This window comes from Heliangelus exortis, chromosome 8 (genome assembly GCF_036169615.1).
Source record: "Heliangelus exortis chromosome 8, bHelExo1.hap1, whole genome shotgun sequence".
NCBI classification, from domain to species: Eukaryota; Metazoa; Chordata; class Aves; order Apodiformes; family Trochilidae; genus Heliangelus; species Heliangelus exortis.
The window spans coordinates 12,342,009-12,353,622 of NC_092429.1; the positions used below are offsets into that span (position 1 = coordinate 12,342,009).

Sequence of the window (11,614 nt, forward strand, 5' to 3'; positions counted from 1 at the left end):
TAAAACAGAGTAATAATTCTTATATCATGTGCTTTTAAGACTTAAATTTTACATGAAAGTACTGAGTTGCAGCTGGTTACTTGGGTTATGAGGTCCCTGAGGAAGTTGACTGTGTACTGTGTGTGTTTGTGGTGCCTGGCAGAACAGCACCACAATCCTGTCATGGGTTCTGTGGATGTCTTTTCACAAATAGGAATAGTCAGGTAGCAGAATATTGGAGAAAAGGCTTACACCAGGAGTTACAGTGAAGTTTTACTACTTTTGAATCACTCTTCCATATTTGTTCTTATATGAGATGAGACAAAATAGCTGAGTGCCTGAATGAACCTGAGCCATGTTGTAGGTTGCATACTCTGTCTTGCTGGGCTAATCTCCTCTGGGCAGAGCAGGGAGTGGAGAGCAGCTCAGCCCTTTGGTCTTAGCTCTTCTTTTTAATGAGCGTCAGAGAGACGTGCTGAAGGGTGGGTTTGAATGGCATTGGAGTTGTGTTTCTGCTTGATTTCCTGAAGAAAGCTTGAGGTCATCCTTTCCATCAGGGTTGTCCTGAATGGAGAGTTTAAGACAAGGAGGCCTCAGTACGAAACTCCCCGAAACCAAAGGTTACTTTGTCATTGGACAAATGGAAGTTGATTGATCTCCAGCAGGTCCTCCACTTGCTGTCCCAGCCCTGCCAGCCCTGCCTGGGCAGCAGGGCCACCCTGAACTGATGGGACTGAGGGAGCATGTGAAGGATGTAGTGTGTCTGCCCCTGAGCAACCTTGTCAGCCATGTAATGATCAGCATCAGGACATGAGGGTGTGTGGAGGAGGAATCTTGTGCTGGTGGGGATGTGTCCAGCCGTGTTCTCCTCTGTCTCATTGCAGGAAATGGTGTTAAAACAGAAGGCAAAGCAGGGAAGAGATGAGGATCCATATGAGTGATAGCAATTTGTTTTAAGATTTACAGTTCACTAGTGAGCTGGAAATAAAATTGAATCCACTATCAGGACTGTCAGTTTGCAGAAGTAGTGAGAAATAACTCACTCTTAAATGTAACTTTCATTTTTCTTGTCTCACCTCCACCTAAAAGATGGTCCATCTGCACAGCAGTCCATTTTAGTTTATTTGCCAAAAAGAAAGAAAGAAAGAATTGCTAATTGTATGTTCCAACTTAGTAAATATATTGCTAATTCATTAACCCTTATATTTCTGTTCATGGCTTAGTATACATCTCAAGTGACTTTAAAGGCCATTTTGGAAAACATAACATGAAACACATTTGCAACACATCTTCCTTTGCCTTCAGCCAGATTTGCAAGTACTGCAAATCAATAGCACCAAGACATGGGTGACTATGACTCCAACCCGTCTCTAAGAGATTTCATTTTCCTCCACTGTGTATGCTGCATACATGGTAAACATAAACATACATAAATGTAATTACAAATTAAGATGTTTTTTTTCCCCCTCCTTATTTCCTCTCCTATACCCATGTAGTAAACACCATAATTTATTAGACAGTCACACTGACAGTCTGACTCCACTGATAGGCATTAGAGTAGGGTCTTTACATTTTTTAAACCTTGAGGTCTTGCAGGCTTGGTCACACATCAAAGCCATCTGCATGTCTGAAATCTAGAAGGGGTGAAGAGGTCACTATATATCATGAGAGACTCACCATGGAATTCTTTTTTCTTTTCACACTTCTAATACTTATGAGTACCTTTGGGTTCAGTGGTACTTGCTCTGAAAGCCTGCATGTATGCACTATTTATCAGAAATCAAGGAGTGGCCTGCCCAAGGAACTCTTAGATAATTCAGCCTAATTCTTGGATTCTTAGACAAAAGTAATAAATCTGAGTGAATTAAAAAAAATGACCAGGTAAGACCTGGCAGATACTACGTTCCCTGCAGAAGAATATTTTCTTGTTCTCAAAGATGTAAATGGAAGATTTGCTGAATCTATATTGTATCTTTCCTCAGAGCCATAAATACAGTGGAAAAATACTCTGGTAATAAGGCACAGTCACTGTGATGATGATGATGATGATGATGATGCTGGTGTGACCCGAAAGGAAAAATTAATGGATCTTTAATGCATATAGTCCTGCGATACTTAAACATATAGACTGAATACCTTTTTAATTTGATTGTTTATATCAAAATGATCATTATTATGCAGTATTAGAAACAGTCTGTTTTCTGGTACTGAGAAGTCTAACACTTCTTCAGTAGAGCTTCCCTTAGCATTGCTGGGTAAAGAATATTTTAGTTTTTTTTCTGTAAATTAATTTATTTTGTTCAAGGGATTTTTGTTCTAGGCCCCATTGTTATGCAGCAATACCTTCCTCTCTCTGTGGAGTTGGGCTTTCTTGTACCTTTAACACATGTAGCTCAGGAAACAGCTTGTTTATTTGACTACAGTGTGAATACCGTGTCTGTTCAATATGAAGTGACTCATCTGTTGTTTTCAGTGCTAAACTCTTCTCCGTCTGTGTCCATTCTGCTTTCCTTTCAAATGAATTAATTAAGCTGTGAGAGTAATTATATTGCTAGATGAAACAATGTATTTCTAATTTTGAGGGGATGAAAAGGAAAGTAGGAAAAAAGACTGTCAGTCCAAGATAGAAATATCTGGATTCTTTCAGAGAAACCCGAGAGGTGACCTCCAATGCTTCATTTACACCTGAACAGAATTTATGTTATTGCAATTCAGATGCAAATAGGTAGGGCCTAAGAAAGTTGACAGAAAAGCAAAGCTTCACTTTCAGTTCATGTTTGCAAGTTTAAGCACACAGAGGAATCCTTCTGTTTATGAGGTTTATTTCATAATTGCATTCCTGCCTTACACGGAGCATGATAACCCCAAAGACAGTTAATAAAACTTAACGAGCATAATGTCATAGCACTTTACATTTCTTTTTCTTCAGTAATTTTGACAAATTCTGCCAGACATAACAATCTCATTTCAAATTATGTTTCCAAATGTTTTTTTCAGAAAGTATAATGCCATACGTAAAGAAACATTCTGCATAAAGCTGTAAAAATGCAGATGGTGAAAACTTTACACTTTAATGGCACTGTAATGGAGTGCAATAGAGTGCGAGTGCTCTGCAGAGCTGGGTCTGTGTGAGGACAGCAGATAGCTCAGAACTGAACAGCCTCAGGGAGGAGGGATCATGCAGCAAGGTCAGATGGACCTGAGCTGCTGGTGGCTTTCAGGTGATAGGAGATCTGCCCTGCCAAATCAGAGGGGTGCTTGGACATACTGTTTCAAGGCTGTGAGCTTGCCAACATGAGACAAGGAACATGGTAGCCTGACAGGTACCCTGACTGGTGCCATGTTCATGAAGCATCAGCATCAGCTGGTGAGGAATTGCCTAGTCACAAAATATACTGTGTCCGAGAAAGATGTATTAGAAATGATTTTCATTTGCTTTGTGGGAAATTATGTGTTTTCCTGTTTTCTCTTTACTTTTTTTTTTTCTTTTTCTTTTTTCCTTTTCTTTTTTCCTTCTCTCTTTTTTTTTTTTTTTTTTTTTTTTTTTTTTTTTTTTTTAATTTTTTTTTTTTTCTTTTTTCCACAGCAGTTCTGCTTTGGAAACACCTCTGAGTACTAAATGACTTTAGCCTCACAATCTCTCCCAGATGTTTATGTAGGTCCATTTTAAGGGAGGTAAATGTGGAGCACATGGAGGCTAGATAAACTTCTACCAAATATTTTTGCAACCTCAGCTACCTTTGGTCATCTGAATCTTTTCTGTCTGTTTCTCATTTGGGTTTTGTGTTTTGTGGGAGAGAATGTGACCCTGAGAGGAGAAAGATCTTTCTAAGGATAATAAGTAAACTTGCATGTTTAAGGATGCATATCATGGCAGGTGGTAGCTGCCATTCTTGATTTATCTGTTTTGTACTAGAACTTGGTTTCCTTTCAGAAGTAGACACAAGTGAATAGTGAGTGAGTGGATCCTGTATCAATTTTTGGTGGCATTATTATTTTTTCACAGAAATGTAAATGATCAAAAAGCAGACTCTCTGACTTTGTTGCTACTTCTCAAGAGCTGACCTGCAAAACTCTACATGTGGAAGTAGTTCATGTCCTCTTAAAAGCACCCACCAGACTTAAATCTGGAAGGAAACTTGCTAGTGCATTTTGCCTTCTTCAGTTATTTTTTAAATACACATTTTTTGTAAAATCACTGTGCTTAGTTAAAATTTACTTGCTCGATTGTCTGGTATACAAAAGATGAAGGCATGGTTCATGTTTTCTTTCTTTAAAAAGGGAAAGGAAAACATCAGGGGAAAAACATGTTGCATAACTATAAGATAAAAATCATTATGTAGCATACAGTGTACAGTGTGTGTACTAACATTTTGATGGCAGAACTTGTGCAGTACATATTTTTCCTGAAAGTTCTTGCTTTTAGGCTGACATAGAGGATCATAAAAAAATCTGATGAAGCATACTCAGCTTTGTTGCAACAAAGGCTTGGTTTATGTTCTGCAATATCTATATAACAATGATATAGGCAATTTGCTCTCAGAGTTTCTTTTCTAATGGCTGTTCTTAGAAGATATAAAATGGTACAGAAAATGTGGAGATAGATACATTTTCATTTTTTTCTCTCTCTCACATGTTCTTTCCTTAAAATCTTTGTTGATAGAATGCTACAAACCAACACCTTATAATCAGCTCTTGCTTATAGCAGACTGCAACTTTTTGTAGCAAGTATGAATAATGGAAGTTACAAAAATTTCTGGAAATTCTAAATAATTATGTATGTATTGTTTTCATGGAGTGGGACATAGTAGAATACCACCCTGAGTTCTGTGTGGTTTAAGGGAAAGGGATCTGTACCTTTGGGTTCAGTATAGGCATCAGTACTGTGGACTTTCTTCTAATGGAAATTCTCAGAACTTCTTATAAAGAAATCCAAAGGAAGAGGAAGATGTTTGGGAGTGTCTTCAGGGTTCCCACAGAGAAATGGAGCCTGAAGGTTTGAGGAAGAGATTTTCTGATACTTGTTTTCATGTGACAATATTTGCCTGTCTGCTTTGCCATCTGTGTCAGCCTCTTGGTGACTGCCTTTTTATCCAGTTTCCTGAAGTCAAGGCTAGAACTTGGATTTAGAGCCTCTGTGCTGAAATGCATCAAAATTGTATTATACTTTGCCCGATTTCCTAACTAGCTGTGAAGTCTGCTTTTTGTTTTGACTGGCTGTCCTTGAGCACTAGCAGGAATGTGACTAAGCAGTGCTGCCATGTAGCTTATTAGTTGTTCTCATATAATTGAGATCCAATTGGAAGGGAAATTAAAGACATGCTGTTTACATTTGGAGAATGGCGTGAAGCTTTGGTGCAATTTTCTTTGGTTTGTTGAACTGAGCTCTGTCCCTAAGGGAAATTCTCTGTTGCTATCTGCTAGATGCAAAATTGTAGCAGTTGACAATTTCAAAATGTTTTAAAAACTTTTCCTTCAGAATTTCAGGATCTTGCAGAGTGAGCTCTGGTTTTAGTGAAGCCTAATATTGGACAAAAGATGGAGAAGTTTGATGTATTGTGTCAAGTCCTTGCTTGACACAAAATTGCTTGACATAAAATATATATATATATATATATATATGTATATATTTTTATGGACAGGGAATTCTCAGGTCTTTCTTTAAAACGGTAAAAACTAATTTGAGTCAGAGCAACTTTGTATCTTAAAACCAGGCAGCCTTGGTTTAAAAAGCACCTTTACAGTTATGCTTTTGTAGTTACTTTCTTAAAGAAAGTTTGAATTGTACTGGTTATATCATGTGACACTTTTTTTTTTTTTTTTCCAAACCAGGGAGTCAGGGAGACATGCTACAGCTGTGTTCATATAAACACTGGATAACTCAACAAAATTCTACTTGGATTTTTACAATTCTAAATATGTAAAAAAATGTCATTTACCAGCTGAGGATTAATTTTTTTGTGTCATACTGCTGAATCTACATTAATATTAAATCCAGTTGTAGAGATCAGCCGTGTTGCCTCTTCCCTCTTCCCCACTTGTGTACTGCTGGCTACAGAGGACAGGATTCCTCCATTTTACTAACCTGATGGACCCTACAGGGAAGGAGGAGGAAACTCTGTCTGAATTGGCTTCTTGACTTTGAAGTAATTATTGAACAGTATTAGTCAAAAAAAAGAAGAAATGAAGCTTCCTTTTGTTGCCTGCATAGGAGGTCCTGTTTTCAGAAGTCCCCTTAGCACTGCTGCAGCTCTGGTTGCAGTTTCCAAGCTGTTGCTTTGTGCCAGACCTGACTTCCTTGCACCTAGGGAGCAAATGCAAATGTTTTGATTCAGTGAAATCCTTCCTTGACTGAACAGCTGGTAGTGTATTAGGCTTTTTTAATAATTTATGACTTCAAAAGGACTTTAAGCATTTAGCTGGGTACATAAGCTCTACTTGCTACCTGTGAGTTCTGGTATATTATTTTTATATGCCCACTATTCAGAAGCGGTAACTTAAATGTTCCAGATCAAGTGTCTCCAAGTATCAGAATCCATAAAATTATGTTTTCAATTTCCTTGTCCTGATTTACTTTATGTAAATCCATAATCAAAACAGAAGTACTTTGTGTTGAGCCCTCAAGCTGAGCAGCAAATGAATGGATTCACTTAAAAGTGATTATGACTCAATGGTACAGAATCTCGCAAGTTTGCTAGATAACATGTGAGAAAAATAATACAATTTTACAAATTCGATTTCCTAGATGATAACATCTGCTACCTCCTCTTCTGGACATGGGATTCCATTGGATTTGGGGTTTATTAATTTTGCAGATGCAAGAAAAGAAAACCAAAATTTTCAAGTATGTCAAGAAAGCTTGGAAGTCAAGCATATTTGTAGGAAGTCAAGCATAGGATATATTGGAGAAAGACAATGGTCTTGAGCTCTTTTGGGCTGTTGTATGCTGCCTGGTCCTACTTGGATGAATAAGAAGCACTCCCTCTGAGTTTGGCTTATGGTATTGGACCTTTAGTAAATAAAATGTAGGACTGTCCTGAGAAAACATTCTGTACAGAAGCTAAAGGAGTTGTCCAAGTTTGGGTGGGCTGCTGATGTCAGAGAGGAATGTGCCCTATGGTTGTGGGGTGGAAAACTGATTCAGGGAACTGATTTTTAAGTGTTTGTGTTGGCTGTGCTCAGACATTCCTCCTCCTTCTCATCCTCGCACTGATTCCCAGCTGTGCTCCTGCCAGTCTCACCAGCTTCTTTAGGAATGCTCCTATGCGCTCTCTCTACTGCTTCCATAGGTTTCCATACAGAAGCATTTAATCATATGCTTGAACAAGCAAGGACAGTCTCCTTTTATGCTTTCACATGGTTCCACTCAAGTTTATACTTATATGTGGTGACCTGCACACTATAAGTAGGGCCTAGGAATGCAGGGAAGCATATAAAAAGGAGTGAAATAGATTTGCTGGGTCTTGAGCAGCAGTTTTCTATTTTCATTAATTATTATTATTATGTTTTTAATTTATTTTTTTACAATGGATCTTTGTAAAAATATGACCTTCTGCACTAGACAGTCTGACCCTACCTCTCATCACCCAATAAATCCGTGTATTTCCAGCATTGGTTGTAAAATATCCTATTTCTCAGTTAAATAATGAAATCACTTAAAAGTCTTTGGAAATTAAAGCCTTAGTGTTTCATCGTTCTACCAAAAAAGTCTTCATGTGCTTTTAACAGAGAGATAATCTATCTCCCTTTGGCAGATTCCTGGCTTTGCAGGGTCAGGCTTTCTTCACACAGAAACTCAGGCTACAAAAGCTCCGTGGCAGAAGGGGCAGGAGGGCTCTGCAGGGCAGGACCCCAGCCACGTCTGTGTCTCTGGGGCTGGTCTGTCCAGGCAGCAGTTCTGCAAAGCAGGGGGGGCCAGCCACAACTTACTGAGTTGACGTAGTTCTTGGGTATCCTCTGCCAGCAGCAGCCTTGCTGAGATGTGCTGGAAGACAAATGCTTCCACCCGTGTGAAACTCTGGCAGTGTTGCTGCTGGTAGGGTCTGTCTGTCTGCAGCACCTCCACAGGGGAATGGAACCCTCTGTGTCTCCATTGGCAAGAGGAGGAGCACTGGTGGCCTTTGTCACTATGGCTTAAATTTCTTGGAAATCTTTAAACCCTCCACTGGGGGTGAATTGTGTTCTGTTGCAGATTAAATGTGGATCTTCTTGGTGCTGTATCTGCAAATCAAGGTGCTGTATCTGCAAATTTTTTTCTGGAAAATGTGAAAAAGTAAATACCCTTTATAAAATGTTCTAACCTACCAGTGGCTTCTAGCCTTGAAAACGAAAATAGTCCATCCCTGGAATAGTTCTGTTATTCTTTGTTAGCTCAAACTCTGCATAAATTTTTATTCCTTACTCAAACCCATCCCTGCTTTCGGAGGATATTCTCTGGCTGCTTGCCACCATCTGCTCAGGGCTCATCATCAGTAATTCAGCAGAGGCACATGTACCTCCTGTGTAAAACATGAGAGGATTTCTTAGCATGATAAATGTTACATGCATGAAAGTATTTGTATTGCAGCTGGGATACACTGATTCTGTGAAGGTGTGATTAGAGATAATGCTGAAACAATTTCACTCATACACATGCTCTCTTGGTGTATTTTTCTGATGCATAATTTCAAAATGTTCAATTTTCAGGTGACAATGGCCAGAATTGGGATAAATGAGAGTCGTTCAAAGGAGACCTGTGAAACAATACTTTTTGCTCTCCGAATGGCAACGTGGAATCAGATTTTAGACCCCTGGGTGTACATTCTTCTCCGGAAAGCTGTACTTAGAAACCTGTACAAGATCACAAGGGGATGCTGTGGCTCGCAAATCATAAACTTACACATGTGGGAACTCAGCTCCATCAAGAATTCCTTGAAGGTTGCAGCGATATCTGAGTCACCAGTAAGTTCCAAGCAGATAAACTTACAGCCACTCAGCTCTACGGGGCACTAAATTTAAACACAGTGTATGGAGAGATGATGGAGGCAACGCTTATACACGGGCAATACCTTAAAATGAACTCCAAGTCTCAGTGGTTTAGCATTTGTTTCAAAATGTGAGTGGTTTGCTCTTGTTGCTTACTGGTTTGATATTGCTACTCCAAAAGATGCACTTGAATGTTTTAGTTCCCTTTAGAATACGTCCCCTCCAAAATTGGTACCGGAATCATAAATAAGCCTGTATTTCTTCCTGACAGGTACTAAATTAAACAGGGTTCCTTACGATCCCTCCAAATCCTTTAGCTCAGCCAGCTTCTTAAGAACATGTTTAAATGCAGAAGTGATCTCCAAACTGATTTTTAAAAAGGGTAGATTTTATCAGCGATACTCCCAAATCCTTTGCAGAGTCATAGCTTCTTAAAGTAAAATCCACCATCCTTTTCATAAGGTTATAATTTTCTTCTAGGCATTGCATTTTCCAATTGGATGTATAAAAGACATTTTGCTTGTGTCCAGTTTATTTGGTGATCCTGTTTGCTTGGTTCATTGTCTTGACCTCTTAATTATTTACTGTTCTATAAAGATTTGAGAGAGCTGCAAACCTCATCAGTGTAAGTGTTCCTCTCAAATCACTGAGAAAGCATGAGGTTCCCCATGGGGACACAGGAGTGGATCAGCTCAGCTTGCTTGCAGTTGCATTTTTAGATCTACCAGTCAGTTTTTAGTACTTTCAACAAATTTTAATTGAAATTAACAGACATAAAGCTGTGGTTAGTCTGTAAAAAAAGGTAGTTGTGTCCCTATCCCCCCAACCTCCCCCTCCCAAATGCATGTACTGAAGTGCTCATGAATAGACTTCATTTGTAAAAGGTCTCATGTGTATCACATGGGAGATGTGCATGACCAGAGGAGCATCTCTCCAGGACCTGCTCCCTCATGCACAGGGAGCATGGCTGTGTTTGTGAAAGCAAACTTCATGCTCTGTTTTTGCAGGGTCTGTGTTAGAAGAACTGAAGGCATTCAGTATAATTGAAGGTACCAGAAAGTTTCCAGAACTTTACAGAGTAACCCTTTGCCTTTAATGCTGCTAAAAGAAACTTTTTGTGACTATATTCTGTTCCAAAGCAAATATGAGAGTATCAGAGACTTTGTCACAGAGGAATTGCTTTAAGATAGAGATATCTATCTTATTTTTACCAACTTAACTTCAAATAGCTATGCCTAAGTGAATTGTTGGTCTATTTGAATCAGTCAAAACTGATTCTCAAAGAAGACAGTTTGAGGGACCAAAACCATTCACAAGCTACAGATTTATGTTGTATGTGAGAAAAGTGTCAATCAGAAAATAAAACCCAAAAGGCTTAATGTTTCAGGTTGGTTTTCTTTTGTTTTAACAGCTATTTCCTTTTTGTTTTAAAAAGGTTGAGACCTAAATGGGTTAAATAACCCTGTAATGACATGAAATGGCTTTGTTTACCTTAAAGATTTTCTGTATGTGATTTATTATCTCAGTCACAGAGCTGATAAACCATGGACAGATTTGATTCTGATTAAGCTCTTCATGTAGGTTCTGCTGAAATCTGGAAGCATTCTGTTAGTGCTCAATTTGGCTTTTTCATTTCATAGAGTGTGATGCTGATGTATCTGTTGACATAAGTTATTTGTTCTTTACAGAGGACAGTTGTTTTAGCAGCTGCACAAAATGTTGGTTCATATAATTGTTGAGATACTTGATCGGTGAATGAAGCTCATCAATGTTCCATTTTGTTATGTGAATAAATGTAGCTTGTGTAGTTCATACTGGTTGATTTGTAAAACAAACAAAAGTTTATATGTATATGTGATTTCTTATATTTTGTGTACTAATGCATATTGAATGTAAATTGCAGAGTCTCATTAAAGTTATCTACTGTATCTTGAGAGTCCTGGTATTTTTGTGTAACAAAAAGGATCTGAACTTGCAAAATATAATTCTTATGACAAAAAAATCCTCACACTGGGTTCAAGCCAGCCAGTGCCATTCACTCGTGGGATAGAAGTTGCGAAGGCAGGGAACTCTGGGAGTTCCTACAGGGAGTTGCAGGGTTTGTGTTCCAAGGCAGGTGTTCCAAGGCAGGCAAGGTCAATTTCTGATGACCTTTGCCTAGAAAATGCTAAGAAGGGTGAAATAGAGAGCGTTTGGTATTTGGATTAAAGGTGTTTTTATTCACATATCTTCCAACATTCTACACAGACTCAGATTAGTTTCACATACACTATAAATCTCAAAAGCAGCATGAGTTTTGCTGTTAATGTCTTGTCTGGTAGCCTGCCGGGGCAGTTCAGGATACAGCCCCACCCAAGGATCTGATTTGATTGTTATTCCATTTCACTGCACAGGAAAGCCCACAATGTGCTATGCCATATGATTAGCAAATTACATGTTTTATATAAAAGGAGATGATAAAAAAATCAACGGGACAGCTTCACGCTAGGATCTGAGTATTGCCCAGTCAGGGAGGAAAGGGCAGCTTGCTTAGCACTGTGCTGAAGATCTCTTTGGAGGTTGGCTAATGATGTTATTAGCCAGGAGCTGTTTACTGCTGGGCAGTAATTAGTGTCTCCAGAGCAGGCAGGAGCAGTAAATGTTCTAGTGGGATGAAGGTGAATCTCATTTC

The 11,614-nt window shown here is 38.8% G+C and overlaps 1 protein-coding gene across 7 annotated transcripts in view; it reads left to right on the top strand.

The window, feature by feature from the left end:
* PTGFR (prostaglandin F receptor) overlaps nt 1–10,871 on the top strand; it is a 46,240-nt gene extending 35,369 nt beyond the window's left edge. For all 7 annotated transcript variants that reach the window (XM_071750448.1, XM_071750449.1, XM_071750443.1 and 4 more), the window contains one exon: nt 8,665–10,871. In XM_071750448.1, the coding sequence (XP_071606549.1) occupies nt 8,665–8,970 (306 nt within the window). In that variant the 3' untranslated portion in view covers nt 8,971–10,871. The remainder of the gene's footprint in view (nt 1–8,664) is intronic.
* Nucleotides 10,872–11,614: the final 743 nt, after the last annotated feature.